The sequence below is a fragment of the Alnus glutinosa genome, chromosome 14 (assembly GCF_958979055.1).
Source record: "Alnus glutinosa chromosome 14, dhAlnGlut1.1, whole genome shotgun sequence".
NCBI lineage: Eukaryota > Viridiplantae > Streptophyta > Magnoliopsida > Fagales > Betulaceae > Alnus > Alnus glutinosa.
Window position 1 is genome coordinate 15,647,704 of NC_084899.1, and position 15,775 is coordinate 15,663,478.

The following is a 15,775-nucleotide window of genomic DNA, read 5'->3' on the forward strand; positions in this document are numbered from 1 at the left end:
GCCTTATCGGCAAAACTGGCTTCGGCGAAGCATGCTGGGTTGAAGATGGAAAAGTTGTTGAAGGATTTTCCGGCGAAACCGGTGGGGCTGAAGGTAGAGAAGATGGAGAAGGCTTTTCCGGCGAAACCGGCAGGGCTGAAGATTCAAAACTCAGTCTCTGCTAAGTCGTCGGATAGTGAGTCTGTGTCAGACCTAAGGGGTAGGGGGCGGGCTCTAGCCCCTCTGTGTTGCCTATTGCACCACGCAAGTCACACGTCGGTGATTGCCTCGAGCTGTGCAGCATCAGGAAGACGTTGGAGACGTTGCATGAGGAAATAAGGTATTGTCTGAATGGGTTGCTTTGGTTGGAAGACGAGGTGATGGGTAGGTCCAATTCCTTGGGCTCCAGTCTTTCTCGGCCCAATTCCCTATTGCCTGAAAGAACCTCTTCGATCCAAGGTCCACCAAAGACAGCCCAACTTTCTAAAGGTAAAGCACCTTTGTAGTTTCCCATCAAGAGGCCCAAGTTTCTATTTAAGCCCAAGGCTGGGTCGGTTCTGCGACCTATTCCAACTCGCCAATTCTCGTTGGACGCTGGTGCTTCTACTTCTGCTGTGTAGTCGAAGCTGTTGGGTACGGGTTCGGTCCGTATTGAGGTCATCGTGTAAACCAGGTTTTCCTGGCCGGGTCTATCAGCGTCGGAAGTTATGGAACCAGTTTTCTTCGGCTGTTTGGAAAGTTAAGCCGGGGCAATCTAAACCGGATGCAGGAACGAGTCAGAGCAGGGAGAAGGAGGCGGTTTCTTCGATGATTGGGGATTAGGACACCTCTCCGGCGTCCGAGGAGTTGCTGTGTGGTGGGTTAGGAGTGCCGAAAGTTTTACAGTTAGTTGATAGACAGTCGGAGGAGTTAGTAGTTTCTGGTCTTGGGCTGGAATCAAACGGCCCTCGTCAGTCTGGGCTAGGATCAACTGTAGCTAGAGAGGCCACCGATCTAGGAGAGAGGGGTTTTGTCGCTGGAATTGGAATCAGCATGGCTTTGTCGGCAGAGGGTGGAGGTCTGATGTTGGCTCCTCAGGTAACTAGCTCGCAGTTGAATGTTGGACTGGGTAGTTCTGGGTTTGGTGTGGATTCAGTGACTCAGAGGCAGGAAGAAGGCAGTCTTGAGCTGGTAATCTTTTGCACAACAGAAGGTAAAGTGGGATTCGATCCAGAAGCATTTTCAGGGGGACCTCTAGTGGGGAAATGCCTCTGGGAAGGAACAGGTGACAAAATGGAGAGTGGGTCTTCTTTTAAAAGCATGGTGGCTGAGGAGGGTACTCATTTTTTGCTAGAGCATAATCCTGAAGGCCTCTTGCTGCAAGACAAGGTTAGGGATGGTGAGGGGAAGTTAGAGAGTTATGAGCCGATAGTTATTACTCCATTGGCAGTGGAAGGTGTAGACGGGCAGAGGGTGTCGCCTAGATGGGTGGTGGAAAGAATTAAGAGGTTTTATCCAATCATTGGGCTTTCTTGTGGTCGTTTTGAGGACAGATTGTTGGCTTTGTTTGAGGAGATTGAAGCGGCTAGAGACCTCTCTTTGGCAGAACCTAAGACTAAGCTTTCGCTTGCTCAAGGGGTGAAAGGGCAGAGGGAATTAAATAGGCTGACCTGGTCTATTAATTATGAGAAGAAAGGGGTTCAGTCTGACAGAGGCAGGCATAAGGGTAGGGGACCATCTCGCTTTTATGACGCCTAAAATTTTGACGTGGAATGTTAGAGGGATTAATGTGATCGAGAAAAGAGTGGAGATTAGAGGGCTTCTAAGGGTTTGGAAGGCGGATATTGTATGCTTTGTGGAGACAAAGATGGTAGTTATCTCAAGGGAGGTGGTGCGAAGTTTATGGGGTTGCTTTCATGTTGATTGGTGTTACTTGGGTGCCAATGGAGCGTCGGGTGGAATTTTGTTAATGTGGGATAGAAGGGTGGTGGAGAAAGTGGAAGAGTGTATTGGTAGATACACTGTTGCCTGTTCTTTGCGTAACACTGGAGATAACGTTGTTTGGGCATTTGGGAGGGTTTATGGTCCGAATGATGACAGGGAGAGGAGGGATTTGTGGGCTGAGTTAGCAGGATTGATGAGTTGGTGGGAGATGCCTTGGTGTATTGGGAGAGACTTTAATTTGGTTTGTTTTCCTAGTGAGAGATCTAGTGGTGCTGGCTTTTCTGCAGCTATGGAAGAGTTTTTTGACTTCATTTTCATGCATAATTTGGTGGACCTTCCCCTTGAAGATGGCCAGTTTACTTGGTCTAATGGTCAGGAAGATCAAATTTGGTCGAGAATAGATAGGTTCTTAATTTCTCCGGAGTGGGAGGATTGTTTTCCTGAAGTATCTCAGAGGAGCTTGACAAGACTTTTCTTCGATCATTTTCCTTTGTTATTGGATTGTGGGACAAATAGAGGAGGAAACAGGTATTTTAAGTTTGAAAACATGTGGCTGAAATACGAGGGTTTTGTTGAGCAGGTGAAAAAGTGGTGGATGTCTTATGAGTTTTCTGGTCTGCCTAGCTTCGTTTTGGCCAATAAACTGAAGGCCTTGAAGTCTGATTTGAAGAAATGGAATGAAAAAGTGTTTGGTGATATAGGGAAGAAGAAGAAAGAATTATTGGAGGGTATTCGAGAGATGGAGTTAATCGAAGAACGCCGTTGCCTAGAGGAGGATGAAAAAGTTCGAAGGGTAGATATGGCGAGAGAGATGTAGAAGACCCTTCTTTTTGAGGAAAACGAGCTGGAGGCAAAAGTCTAGAGCTTTGTGGTTAAAGGAGGGGGATAAGAACACAAAATTCTTTCATAGGGTGGCCAACTCACAGCGTAAATTCAAACAAGTGAACTCTTGAATATTAACGGTATAATTTCCAGAAATCCTGCGGAGATTAATGAGCACTTAGTTCATTTCTACAGTAATTTGTACTTGGAGAATTGATCGTGGCGGCCTAGGGTGGAGGGCCTATCTTTTTTATCCATTGATGCGGAGGAGAGCATTTGGCTAGAAAGAGCTTTCGAGGAGAAGGAGGTGTGGGATGTAATCAGGGATTTGAATGGAGACAAGGCGTCGGATCCTGACGGATTCACTGCGGCTTTCTTTCAGAAGTGTTGGGATTTTTTAAAAACTGACATTATGGATGTTTTTGCAGAATTTCATGCTCGAGGCAAGTTTGAAAAGAGTTTGAATGCTACCTTTGTCTCTTTGATTCCTAAGAAGACTGGTGCCATGGATGTCAGAGACTTTCGCCCTATTAGTTTGGTAGGGGGGATTTACAAGATTATTTCAAAGGTTCTTGCCAACAGATTTAAGTCCGTTGTGGGCAAGATTATCTCCAACACTCAGAATGCGTTTATTGGAGGTCGACAAATATTAGACTCTGTGCTTGTTGCTAATGAATGTGTGGATAGTCATATTCTATCGGGGGAACCTGGACTCTTGTGTAAACTAGATTTGGAGAAGGCTTTGATCATGTGAACTAGGATTTCTTGCTCTATTTGCTACAGAGATGTGGTTTGGGGGAAAAATGGAGGGATTGGATTCGTTTTTGTATTTCCACAGTGAGATTCTCTATTCTTGTAAATGGAACCCCTTCGGGTTTCTTTAGTAGCTCTCGTGGATTGTGACAAGGAGATCCTCTTTCTCTGTTGTTGTTTGTGGTGGTTATGGAGGCTTTGAGTCAGATGTTGACTGCCGCATTGGATCAGGGTAATTTGACAGGGTTCTCAGTGGGTTCCAGAGATTCTGAGGCCTTAGTTGTGAACCACCTGTTGTCATTGATGATACTTTGATTTTTTGTGGTGCTCAAGAAGAACAAATTCGATATCTGAGATGTATCTTCTTATGCTTCGAGGCAGCTTCTGGTTTGAGAATTAATTTAGGAAAATCAGAAATTGTTCCAATTGGTGGAGTAGAGGATGTCGAAAGGTTGGCTAATCTTCTTGGATGTAGGGTTGCCTCTTTGCCTATGACTTACTTGGGTTTCCCGTTGGGTGCTTCTTACAAGTCCAACTCTATTTGGAATGGTGTTATTGAAAAAATGGAAAGGAGGTTGGCGGGTTGGAAGCGGATGCACTTGTCAAAGGGTGCCCGGTTGACTCTTATTAACAGTACGCTCTCCAACATTCCCACTTATTACTTATCTTTGTTTCCTATTCCAGTGAGGGTGGCTAGTCGTCTTGATAAAATTCAAAAGGATTTTCTTTGGGGAGGCATTGGTGACAAGAAAAAATTCCATCTAGTGAATTGGAACAAGATTTGTACACCTTTGTATGCAGGTGGGTTGGGAGTTCACAATCTCATCCAGTTCAATCGAGCGCTCTTGGGTAAATGGTTATGGAGATATGGTAGGGAGAGAGAGGCTTTATGGCGTTTGGTGATTGATGCCAAATTTCAGAGTCTAAAGGGCGGGTGGTGCTCGAAAGAGGTTTCGGGTTCTTTTGGAGTGGGGTATGGAAACATATAAGGAGGGGGTGGGAGAAATTCCGCAATTTTGTTCGTTTTGAAGTAGGGAGTGGATCTAATATTAGTTTTTGGCAAGACTGGTGGTGTGGGGATAGTTCCTTGAAGCAATGCTTTCCAGCTCTTTTTTGTATAGTAAGGAACAAAGACGCGTTGGTGGCGGATAATTTGGTGGTCCATAATGGTGTAATTCAGTGGAATGTTCTTTTCACACGACAAATCCAGGATTGGGAGATGGATATGGTCATTTCTTTCTTCGACCGATTATATTCCACTTCGATTCGTCATGGAGAGGGTGACAGATTAGTGTGGAATTCCTCTAAAAAAGGTTTATTTGAGGTGAGATCCTTCTACGAAGAGCTCTTTAGGAAAGATGGCCCATCTCTTCCATTTTTTCTTTGGAAGAATATTTGGCGTGTTAAGGCTCTAACAAGGGTGGTTTTCTTCGTATGGTCAGCAGCTTTGGGCAAAATATTGACGCATGATAACTTGCGTAAGAGGAATGTAATAGTAATGGAGTGGTATTGTTTATGCAAGAAGAGTGGGGAGTCTATTGATCACTTGTTGCTTCACTGCGAGGTCGCCCGGGCTATTTGGAGCTACGTTCTTATTTTATTTGGGGTTGAGTGGGTTATGCCACGAATGGTGTTGGAGTTATTGAATAGTTGGGGGGGCGGCAATTGGGAGTGGTCATGCTAAAGAGGATTGGCGGTTAGCTCCTCTATGCTTGCTGTGGTGTATTTAGAGGGAGCGGAATGCTCGTCTGTTTGAAGATGTAGAGACACCTATGGTGGAGCTACGGAAGCGGTTGCTCAATACTTTATATTCTTGGATAGCGCCACATCATAATTTGAGTGTCTTTACTTTTGTAGATTTTTTAAATTTATTTTCTGTTCGACCCTTTTAAGGCCCCCTTGTATACTTCCCGTGTATAAGGGTTGCGCCCTTTTGCGTTTTTCAATAAATTGCTATTACTTATCAAAAAAAAGAAAAGCTAAAATACAGGAATATTCTATGATAGCTATAGGACATAAGTCACTAGGACACGTGTCCTTCCAGAAGGTTTACATATCACTCCCTATGCTCTTAGGAAATTATATATTATTCTACAGTTCATTCTTAATGCTCCCCCTCAAGCTGGAGCAAATATATCATGTAAGCCCAACTTGGAACAGATTCCAATTGAACATGACAAAGAGACTTTGTAAACACATCAGCTAGTTGATCTCTAGATTTGACAAAAGGTGTAGAAATATCTCCACTCAATATTTATCCCGAATGAAATGGCAACCAACTTTAATGTGCTTTGTTCTCTCATGGAATACTAGGTTAGAAGCAATGTGCATAGTAGCTTGATTATCGCAATACAGAGGAATAGGTGTAGGAACTGAAAATCCATTTTTTTTTGAAGAAAATGCTATAACCATTCAATGCACTAGTCGTATGAGCCATAGCCCTATACTCTGGCTCTGCACTAGATCGAGCAACTACTTTCTGCTTCTGACTCTTCCAAGTAACATGGTTACCTCCCATGAATGAATAATACCTAGTAGTAGTAGATCTTCTGTCGGAAGGGGATCTTGTCCAATCTGCATCAGTGAATTCTTTTATCCTTAGATGTCTATTCTTCTTATATAGAATACCACGACTAGGAATCTCTTTAGATATCGTAGAATATGAACCACAACCTCCCAATATGAAGTTCTAGGTGCTTCCATGAATTGACTCACTACACTTACTGCATAAGAGATACTTGGCCTGGTGATAGTAAGATAATTCAATTTCCCAACCAATTGCCTAGATTTTCTAGGATCATCAAACAACTCTCCATCTTTCAAACGCTTTTGATTTGGGTCCATAGGAAATCAATAGGACGAGCACCCAAAATACCTGTTTCTTCACACAAGTCTAGCACATGTATTTATTTATTTTTTCTAAAAAAAAAAAAAGGTCTAGCACATATTTCCTTTGAGATAGATTAACCCCATGTTGGGATCTAGCAACCTCAATGTTCAAGAAATATCAAAGTTTTCCCAAGTCTTTGGTCTGAAATTTCTCTTGGAAAAGATATTTCAGTCTAGCAATTCCTCTAGAATCATCCCCAGTAATCACAATGTCATCCAAATAAACCACAAGGAAAACATACCTAGCATCTGTATGCAAATGGAATACTAATATTAGTCTGACATCAAAGAGGACCGAACTCCCTCACAACATCAGAAAGTTTGTCAAACCATGCTCGTGGAGATTGCTTGAGGCCATCTAGTGCCTTCTTCAATACCAAACTTTCAACTTGTTCAGGCTGCCATCTGTATTAAATTTGACAGTGTATACCCATTTGCAACCAACAAGCTGTTTGTTAGGAGGAAGAGGAACAAGTTCCCAAGTGGCATTCTGATGCAGAGCCTCCATTTCCAATTCCATTTCTGTCCGCCAACCAGGGTCAGATAGGGCATCTCTAACTGTTTTAGGGATAGATACACTAGAAAGATGCGTATTTTTTTTTTTTTTGATAATTAATTGTAATTGAATTCATTAAAAGCACAGAGGGGCGTAACCCTTATACACGAGAAGTATACAAGAGAGCCCCTAAATGGGACGAGAAGAGAATAAATTTAAAAAGTCTACATAAGTAAAATCATTCAAGCAATGATGTGACACTATCCAAATATATAACATATTAAGTAAACGCTTCCGTAGCTTCACCATTGATATCTCTATATCTTCAAAGAGCCGCGCATTCCGTTCTCGCCAAATACACCACAATAAACACAATGGAGCTAACCGCCAAGCTTATTTTGCACGACCATACCCAACCGACGCACCCCAACTAGTCAACAACTCCAACACCGTTTGTGGCATAACCCACTCTACCCCAAATAAGATAAGAATGGAACTTCAAAGATCACGGGCGACTTTGCAGTGAAGCAACAGATGATCAATAGACTCTCCATTCTTCTTACACATACAACACCACTCAATCACTACGACATTCCTCTTATTCCTTAACACGCCAAATACTCTTCCACGGAAATGATGGGCCATTTTTCCTAATAAGCACTCCATAATCTCACCTAATTTTTTTATTTATTTATTTTTTCACTAGAAAGATGCGTGTTGAAAGAAGAAAACAAAGGAGATAAGGATTGATAAGAAACAAAGTTACAAAGAGGATACTTGGTGACACAAGATCTAGCTCATTTTCGAAGAGCAATAAGTAAGGAATTTGATGGTGGAGGAACTAGATCTGAAGACTCCATGGAAGTTGGTGGGAGCATGCGGGGGGATGGTCGAGTGTACACATGTAGGGAGCAGATCTCTGAAGTGGCATTGTTGCTGAAGGACCAGGGGAAAGTGGGTCGAGTGTAGGGAGAGGGATGTCTAGGAGAGAATCCCCATAAGATGAGGTATTTGGAAAGTAGTGTTGGGCCTCTAAAAAGGTAACATCAGTAATTGTCAAAGAATAGGACTGTAGCACCAATAACCTTTTTGAGTCCAAGAATGTCCCAAGGAACACACATTTTGTGGCACGTGGATCGAGTTTGTCAAATCCGGGTTCAGTGAGCATAACAAACAGCCAAAAAACCATAGGAGGTAGGGAAAAGAATGGTGAGTGGGGAAATAAAATTGAATGAGGAGATGTCCCGTCCAAAACAGAAGAAGGCATTCGATTAATGAGATAACATGCAGTAAGAAGAACATCGCTTCAAAAGCATCTTGGAATGTGCATATGAATCATGAGAGCCCGTGTTATATCCAACAATTGAAGATACTTACTCTCAACAACCTCATTTTGTTGTGGATTGCAGACAGCACTAGGCTCATTGCTCTCAAGCATAAGGGACATAATCTGATTATGTTCTTGTTCTCGGTGTATGAGATCATCAAGCTTAGGCTTCTCTTTCTCAAGGTGATGAAAGAGGCCTCTCCCACAAAGATGGATCTCAACGACTAGGGCCCAGTAGATATAGTTCTTCTCATTCAACTTAACAGAAGTTATGGGATGAAGGATGGCCGAGGTGGAGAGAATAACATCATTGTTAGTAGCCAGGATACCCCAAGAGAGTCTAAAAGAAGGCCACCAGAAAATCCGAAAGACACAAACAGCTGAATCCCAATCCACCGAAACATGCTGGTTGGTAAGTTTGATAGAAAAGTGAAATCATGTGCAGTACGCTAGCATAGCGAAGTCCAAGCACCAAAAGAAACACCAAGCAAACTGTCATACAACCACAAGTGAGCAAACTGTCAGAAAATCATGGGCAGAAAATCCCAAGCTGCTCAGAAAAACACTGCACCATAAATGCTAAAACATATGGGCAGCACAGTGGCAAAAGGAAGAACACGCCGCACTAAAAAATGAGGAAGCCTTGTGCACCGAACCAGCCAAACAGATGACCAAAAATCCCAAAATACCGTAACACCAAACAGATCACCAAACACCAAAACAGATCAGTTGAAGCTGCAGAGACGGGAAAACTCGCCTGAGAAATGAAGTGGCACGAAGCAGTGCCCCGCCGAGACTGCACCAAATGGGCCAAACAGTCCAAGACACCTCTGGAAAGGGAGGTTAGAACTGGCTGGAACACCAAGGTGCGTTGGAGAACAAAAGATCCGATGAAAAGGGGGCGGAAGCATGTGAGATTGTGCCAGAAAGCATCAGTTACGGTCAGCGGCGGTGAAATGGGTTGGGATATGGTGTGACCCAGTCACAGCACCTGATGGTATGGGTCGGGCCTTTGGCTAAGGGGCGAAGCAGGGATGGGCTACAGGGCTCGGGCCTCTTGTTTTTTTTTTTTTTTCTTTAAAGCGGTATGGGTTCAGGTTCAGGTTTGGAGGTTAAAACAAAGGGGGTTAAGACAGATAAGGGGATCCTTATTTTTTTTGATAAGTAAAACACAAAAATTATGGATAGGAATAAGACATTCCTGCGCAACCAAATGACAACCTCCTTCAATCCTTCACTGACGGCCACAAACTTCACTAACAACCACTACCAGAATGATGGACAAGCCCAACCGCTACTGATAACCAGAATACCACATTGAGCACTTCTTTGGCACGACAACAAATGTCTAGCAACGTTGCAACCACACAACTGCCATGAACAATTTAACTTATCAGGGCACTAATGAGGTATGGTTAAGCTTCATTCTCACAGCCTTGGTGAGGTAAACAGTGGCAATGGCGGTGCCATTCAATCAACATGGCTTTGGTGTTGACGATGCTAGTGCCTCCAACTCCAAGGTTCAGAAGAACAAAGCACGATTTGGGTCTAGCATAGAATGAAAGAAAGGAAAAAAAGAAAAGAAAAGGAAATGAACAGAGAAGAGAAGTGAAACAGAATATAAAATTTATCTACTAGACAATTATTGCAATGCTCCGATACCATGTAAGGAAATGAGATTGAAGAAATTGAAATGGGAAGAAAGCTATGAAATGGAATGGAGCTACAGATTCTACGTAGCTCATTCCTCCTCCATTCATTAAATAGAAAAGCCAAAATACAAGAATATTTTATGACAGTTAAAGGAGAAAGCTCATTAGGGCACCTGTCCTTCTTCTAGAAGGTTTACATATCACTCCCTATACTCTTAGGAAATTACATATTATTCCACAGTGCACTCTAACAGAGCCAATGAATTGTAGTTCAAATGATACCTCCTCCCTCAGTTAAAAACATGGTGGAGGGTGTTGTCTTGAGTTCAAACCCTAGTTGCTACATGTGTAATTTACCAATAAAAAAAATTGGAGAGAGTAAATCTTGCTATTCTATAATTGATTTTACCCCATCCTTTAGATGCCATTTGGCATCATGAACACATATATCCTTAGGCTTCATATCAATGATTTTACCATCTCTGTTAAGAAACAGCTGCTTTATGTGTCATCCTTTTTGAGCCATATATAAAAGTAGTTTGTTGAACAAAATTTTGAATATTTATGGAAGCATTTCAAGTGTATTTGTTTATTTATGTCAGGTGCAGCCTAATCCAAAGTCTGCAGCAACTACTATTTGCATCTTCAACAACTGCACAACCAATACTTACACCTCGGGTACAACCTTCACCATTAAAATTTGACATCTTATGTTTGCTGTTACATTTGGCTTGAGTCTGTTTTCCCCATTTGCTATTCCCTTTCCGTGTTTTTTTTTTTTTTTTTTGAGTTTATGTTCTTGTTGGAAATAATATGGTGATAGGTTTTATAAGTTCAGAACAAGCAGAATGAATACAATTCAAATGATACTATATTCCCCAGCTTCAAAATTGGTTTCACACGCCATCTTATCTAATCTTAACTAACCTTTGACTAAAAATAAAAACCAGCTTTTGGAACAGAAATAGCTCCGAACTAATATTGATGAGGATTTGAGCATTTGAGACTGATTTAAAATTTTATTTGAGCATTTGACGCTGATCGAATTTAAACATCTAGCATAGTTTCTAGATGAGTGTGTGTGTCTTACAATGGCGATCTTTCCTTTATAATCAAAATATAGTAACATTTCATGAGAGCTTGCATTCATGCATTTGGGACATTTCTAGTGATCCCAAGGATATTTGTTAATAGGTGATTGTAGTGATTAGTGTATGTCTTCCAACTGCTTTGGCTTTTAGATTCTCACTAAATCAAAGTCATATTTAGCAGGCAAGTTAGTTTGTTTCCTTCACCTTCTAACTTATCCTTTGTTGAACAAGAACAACGTGCCCTTATTACGTCTGGGTTTTGGTGTTTGTTCTTTTTTCTTTTTGTCTGTTTGGTCCTGTGACATATGATTTCTTTTCCAGTCATTGATGAAAGAGCTTGATGAAATGGAAAAGATCAATTCAAAACTCTCTGCTGCAGTTGAAGAGGTGACACTGGAACACTTGAAGAAAAACGAGGTAATCCTGCAGTGATAGATTGTGAATTCTGTAGTGGTAGATTCCTTTCAGTAACTATAAATGTATTTTTTGAGATAAATATATCGTAGACCACAGTGGTTCATGCAACTCATCTTCTTCTAGCATTGCATATCATAATTTTCTTATTTAATGAATTTTAGTAAATAACATGCTCTAATTGTGAGTAATCTATAATTTTAAGACATTATGAAGAATTTTTTTTTTCTCGTAAATTCCTTTAAATAATTGTTTTTGCTAAGGAACAAATGATATGTTTTTGATCATTTGGAACAGAAGCGTTTGGTTGTACTTTGTATTTAGGAAAATATGCCCAACACTTACCCCTCCTTTAGGGCCAATTTGCTTGACATTTATGGTAATATCCTCATTAGAACTCACGAGTATTCTAGGTATGAATTAGATGTCGTCTTGGTAATTCACTCACTGATATGCATGGTAAGTGTGGGCATCTTGAAAATTTTCTGTTAGAGTTTGATAAAATGCCTGAGAGAAATGTAGTTTTTTGGAGTTTGATGATTGGTGCATGTGCATAGAATGGGCATCACGGGGAAAGAGTATTGATGTCTCCACAGATATTAGATGAGGGAATCAGACCAAACAGGGTTATCTGAAATGTGATGGCATGTGTATATGAAGAAGAGGCTGATGATGTTTGTAGATTTATGATACATATTGGTGTTGATTTGGGTGGGTCTGTCCAAAATTCAGCAATGGGGATGTATGCATGATATGGGAGAGTTGACATTGCTCGAAGATTCTTTGTTGGAATCCTCGCGAAGGATTAGGTGTTTTGGGCATCCGTGGTTGAAGCTTATGCACAGGCTAATTTTCCTCAGCCTTAGAGCTCTGCAAATAGATGTTATTGCAAAGAAATTTCTTGATTTAGTGACCCTTTTGAACTTAATTCGTACTTGTTCAAACTTTGTGTCTTTCTGGCAAGCACGTATTCTTTGTGCTTGGTAAATAAATGAAATACAAAGAACAGACTCAGCAATATCTGCTGGTAATTATTCCGATGTAAATTGACCACAGTACTTAACATAGGCTGTAATTTGAGCCTGGGGAAGAAAAATAATAAAGCATGCACTCTCAAATATTGTAGGAAATTGACTTAAGAGGCAAATAGATAACAAGTAGAAAACATAAAGATGTTGAGAAGATTAGTAAACAAAACTGTCCAATGCAATCAATCATTTTCAGAGTCATGGTTTACATACAGGAAGTTCCTTTTTACCATTTTTTTTTAAAAAATATTTTTTAAATTTTTTTTTTTTAAAAAAAATTAGACAGCAATTTCTCAAGACCTTTAACATCCAGCACAACAAGATCCTCTGGAAATAGAAATAATATTTGAGCCATGCGCCTCAGTAATTGGAGGAACTTACAAAAAGTACATTAAGAAAACAGCGCTGAGATATTAGGTTACCTCTACATATTTTTTCAGTACTGTGGTCTTCCTAGTTATTCTCCAAATATTGTTCTTACCCTGTGTTCATTTATTTATGGAAAATAATTTTTTGCTAAGTCTAATTGATATTGGGTATAGAGAACAATTACCTCCATCTCCATTTGTTTCCACACAATATAATATGTGAATGAAAGGCTACTTTACATCCAAGCAATCAAGGGAAGCATTTAAAGAAACTTTTCAGCTTCACCAACTAAATTTAAAGCAGTTAAGTGTCAGGATCAGTCTTAATTATTATAGCAGCGGTGAGGCTTAATATGTTTCTGAAAATTTTGGTGATATTCGATGAAAATTATGTGTTGTTCCAAAATATGATTCTGTGTTAATGTTATAGAAGTCATAAACATTCCAGAAAGTCCAGTGATAATATTCAGAAATTTAAAGAAAAAAAATGTTAAAAAGAGTTAGAGGATAATGTCAGGAGCCCCCAATCCTTAAAAGAAGTCCTGAATCTGGTATTGGAATTAATAAATCTCTCTTAGGTAAGTCAACTCTCTCAAATGTTGCAGGTGCTGAGTTTTGGGGATTTGGCAGTGAAGGAAGAGGACTATTAGAGTGGCTGTGGTGGTTTCCAATGCATCTTTTAGGTTGGGATGCTTTTGGAGCTGTGGGAAACGATAGGTGGGGGTTGTGATGAGTTTTGGGAGTTTGGGTGTGGACGACTAAAATATTAGGCTTAGATATAGTTATAATTGGAATAAAAATAGAAAATTTTATTAGTGAAATAAACGTTAAGTGGGATTGAAGGGGTCTATATAGAACGAGGTCTACCACAAGGTAATAGCATAATTGAACACTTGGGTGTCAATGGAATAGGCTCCAAGCATTGGGGGTATACAGTATATTTTCTCTTATATATATTTATGCACTATGCACATGAAATGTAAATTTTAGTAGTTAGAAGAATGTATGTTCTCTCTTGACATTTTCCTTTCTTGTAAACTAGAGTCTGAATTAAGAAACTTATTTATTCTTTTGCCTTGGAATGTATATACCCTTTCTATGAGAAAGCTTATTGTTCTTTCATTTGTGCCGGAAGGTTATACACCTGTGAATAAGTGTTCTTGGATCTGAAATCACATAAAAGTAGTAATATATACTCCCAAGTAATTTGGAATCACAAATTTTCAACATTCCTTATATAGAATATTGTGCCACAACTGTCATCCTTGTCTGTGTGTTGTGTTCTATGTTTCCCACTTTCTAAGCCGAATCGTTTTATTGCATATTTGAGTTTTTCATCTTGCATTCTATGGCTCAGATTGTAAAACATCATTCTCAAGAAGTCGGGCTTCAAAGGCGGGTGTTTGTTGATTTCTTCTGCAATCCTGAGCGTTTGAGAAGCCAAGTAAGGGAACTGACTGCTCGAGTTAGAGCTTTGCAAGTTTCTTAGCTCATTCAGATTGTACATCTCCATTTTCATTCCGTGGACTGGATTATTGTGTGCATTATGTGTCACCTAAAGATGCAATTGTTGTAAGCGGACTCCAGAATCAAATTTGGCATTTATGGATATCAAAATATATGAAAGATCTCCCTGAAAATGCATTGATAAAATGTTCGAATATAATTAAAGAGACAAAGAAACAACAAATACTTAAGCTACGAAAATAGCGAAATCTCTGGCCAATGGTTTTTCTTAGAAAATCCATAAATAATAAATGCTAAATAGAAAAATGTCAAATAACTTCATTTATCAATTCAGTGCCACATTGATATACATATTAGATGTAATGCAGTTGTAGACAATTATGTGGTATCTACCTTTTATCTCTCATAAATGCTGTTGAATAACTTAATTTCAAACGTTATAACTTATAAGGCTGTCCGGTAATGCTCATCTCTGTGTCAGCTCTCGATGTCTTAAGAGTTCATCTCTTTGTCAGCCAAGTAAACTTGAATTACGGAAATTGAGATCATCATCAATTATTAGAGAGCTCATATGAATTTATTTGTTTAAATGATCTTTGGACTGTCCAATTACCTATTCGAACACATGGATTTCATATAAATGATTATAGTTGTTATCAATATTGTTGAAGATCTCAATTCAAATAATGAATGTTTGGATTGTCGGTTAACGTGTTGTTAAAGTCCATTTGCCTTTTGTAGGTTTTAATGGTCAATGGAAGCATTGAAACCCATAAACACCTATGATTACTAATAAATAGCGAGCTGCGTATATTACAAAAATTACAATGTCATTTAATTGTCAACAACGTAATCGTTACACGTAATTTTTCCGTAGCTTTTAACGGTCAGTGGGTGCATTGAAAGCGACAAGTACCTATGGATTTATGATTATTAATAAATAGCATGTCGTGTATATTACAAAAATTATAATGTGGTTTAGTTGTCAACAATGTAACTGTTACACATGATTTTTTCCGTAGCTTTTAATGGTCAATGGAAGCATTGAAAACAACAAATACCTATAATTACTAATAAATAGCAAGCCGCGTATATTACAAAAACAACAATATCGTTTAATTGTGGACAATGTAACCGTTCTACACCTGATTTTTTTCCGTAGCTTTTAATGGACAGTGGGTGCATTGAAAGCGACAAACACCTATGATTACTAATAAATAGCAAGCTGCGTATTTTACAAAAATTACAATGTCGTTTAGTTGTCAACATTGTAGCTGTTACACTTGATTTTTTCACAGCTTTTAGCGGCCAATGAGTGCATAAAAGCGACAATCACCTATGATTACTAATAAATAGCATGTTGCGTATATTACAAAAATTACAATGTCGTTTAGTTGTCAACAATGTAACCGTTGAACACATGATTTTTTTGCAGCTTTTAGTGGTAAGTGGGTGCATTGAAAGCGACAAACACCAATGATTACTAATAAATAGCAAGCCGTGTATATTACAAAAATTAAAATGTCGTTTAGTTGTCAACAATGTAGCCATTACACACCTGATTTT

The 15,775-nt window shown here is 39.6% G+C and overlaps 1 protein-coding gene across 2 annotated transcripts in view; it reads left to right on the forward strand.

Annotated features, from left to right (window-relative positions):
• Positions 1 to 14,382, forward strand: part of LOC133857026 (AUGMIN subunit 3) — a 45,009-nt gene extending 30,627 nt beyond the window's left edge. For both annotated transcript variants that reach the window (XM_062292122.1, XM_062292121.1), the window contains exons 16-18: positions 10,444 to 10,519; positions 11,254 to 11,349; positions 14,100 to 14,382. In XM_062292122.1, coding sequence (XP_062148106.1) covers positions 10,444 to 10,519; positions 11,254 to 11,349; positions 14,100 to 14,231 — 304 coding nt within the window. In that variant the 3' untranslated portion in view covers positions 14,232 to 14,382. The remainder of the gene's footprint in view (positions 1 to 10,443; positions 10,520 to 11,253; positions 11,350 to 14,099) is intronic.
• The last annotated feature ends 1,393 nt before the right edge of the window (positions 14,383 to 15,775 follow it).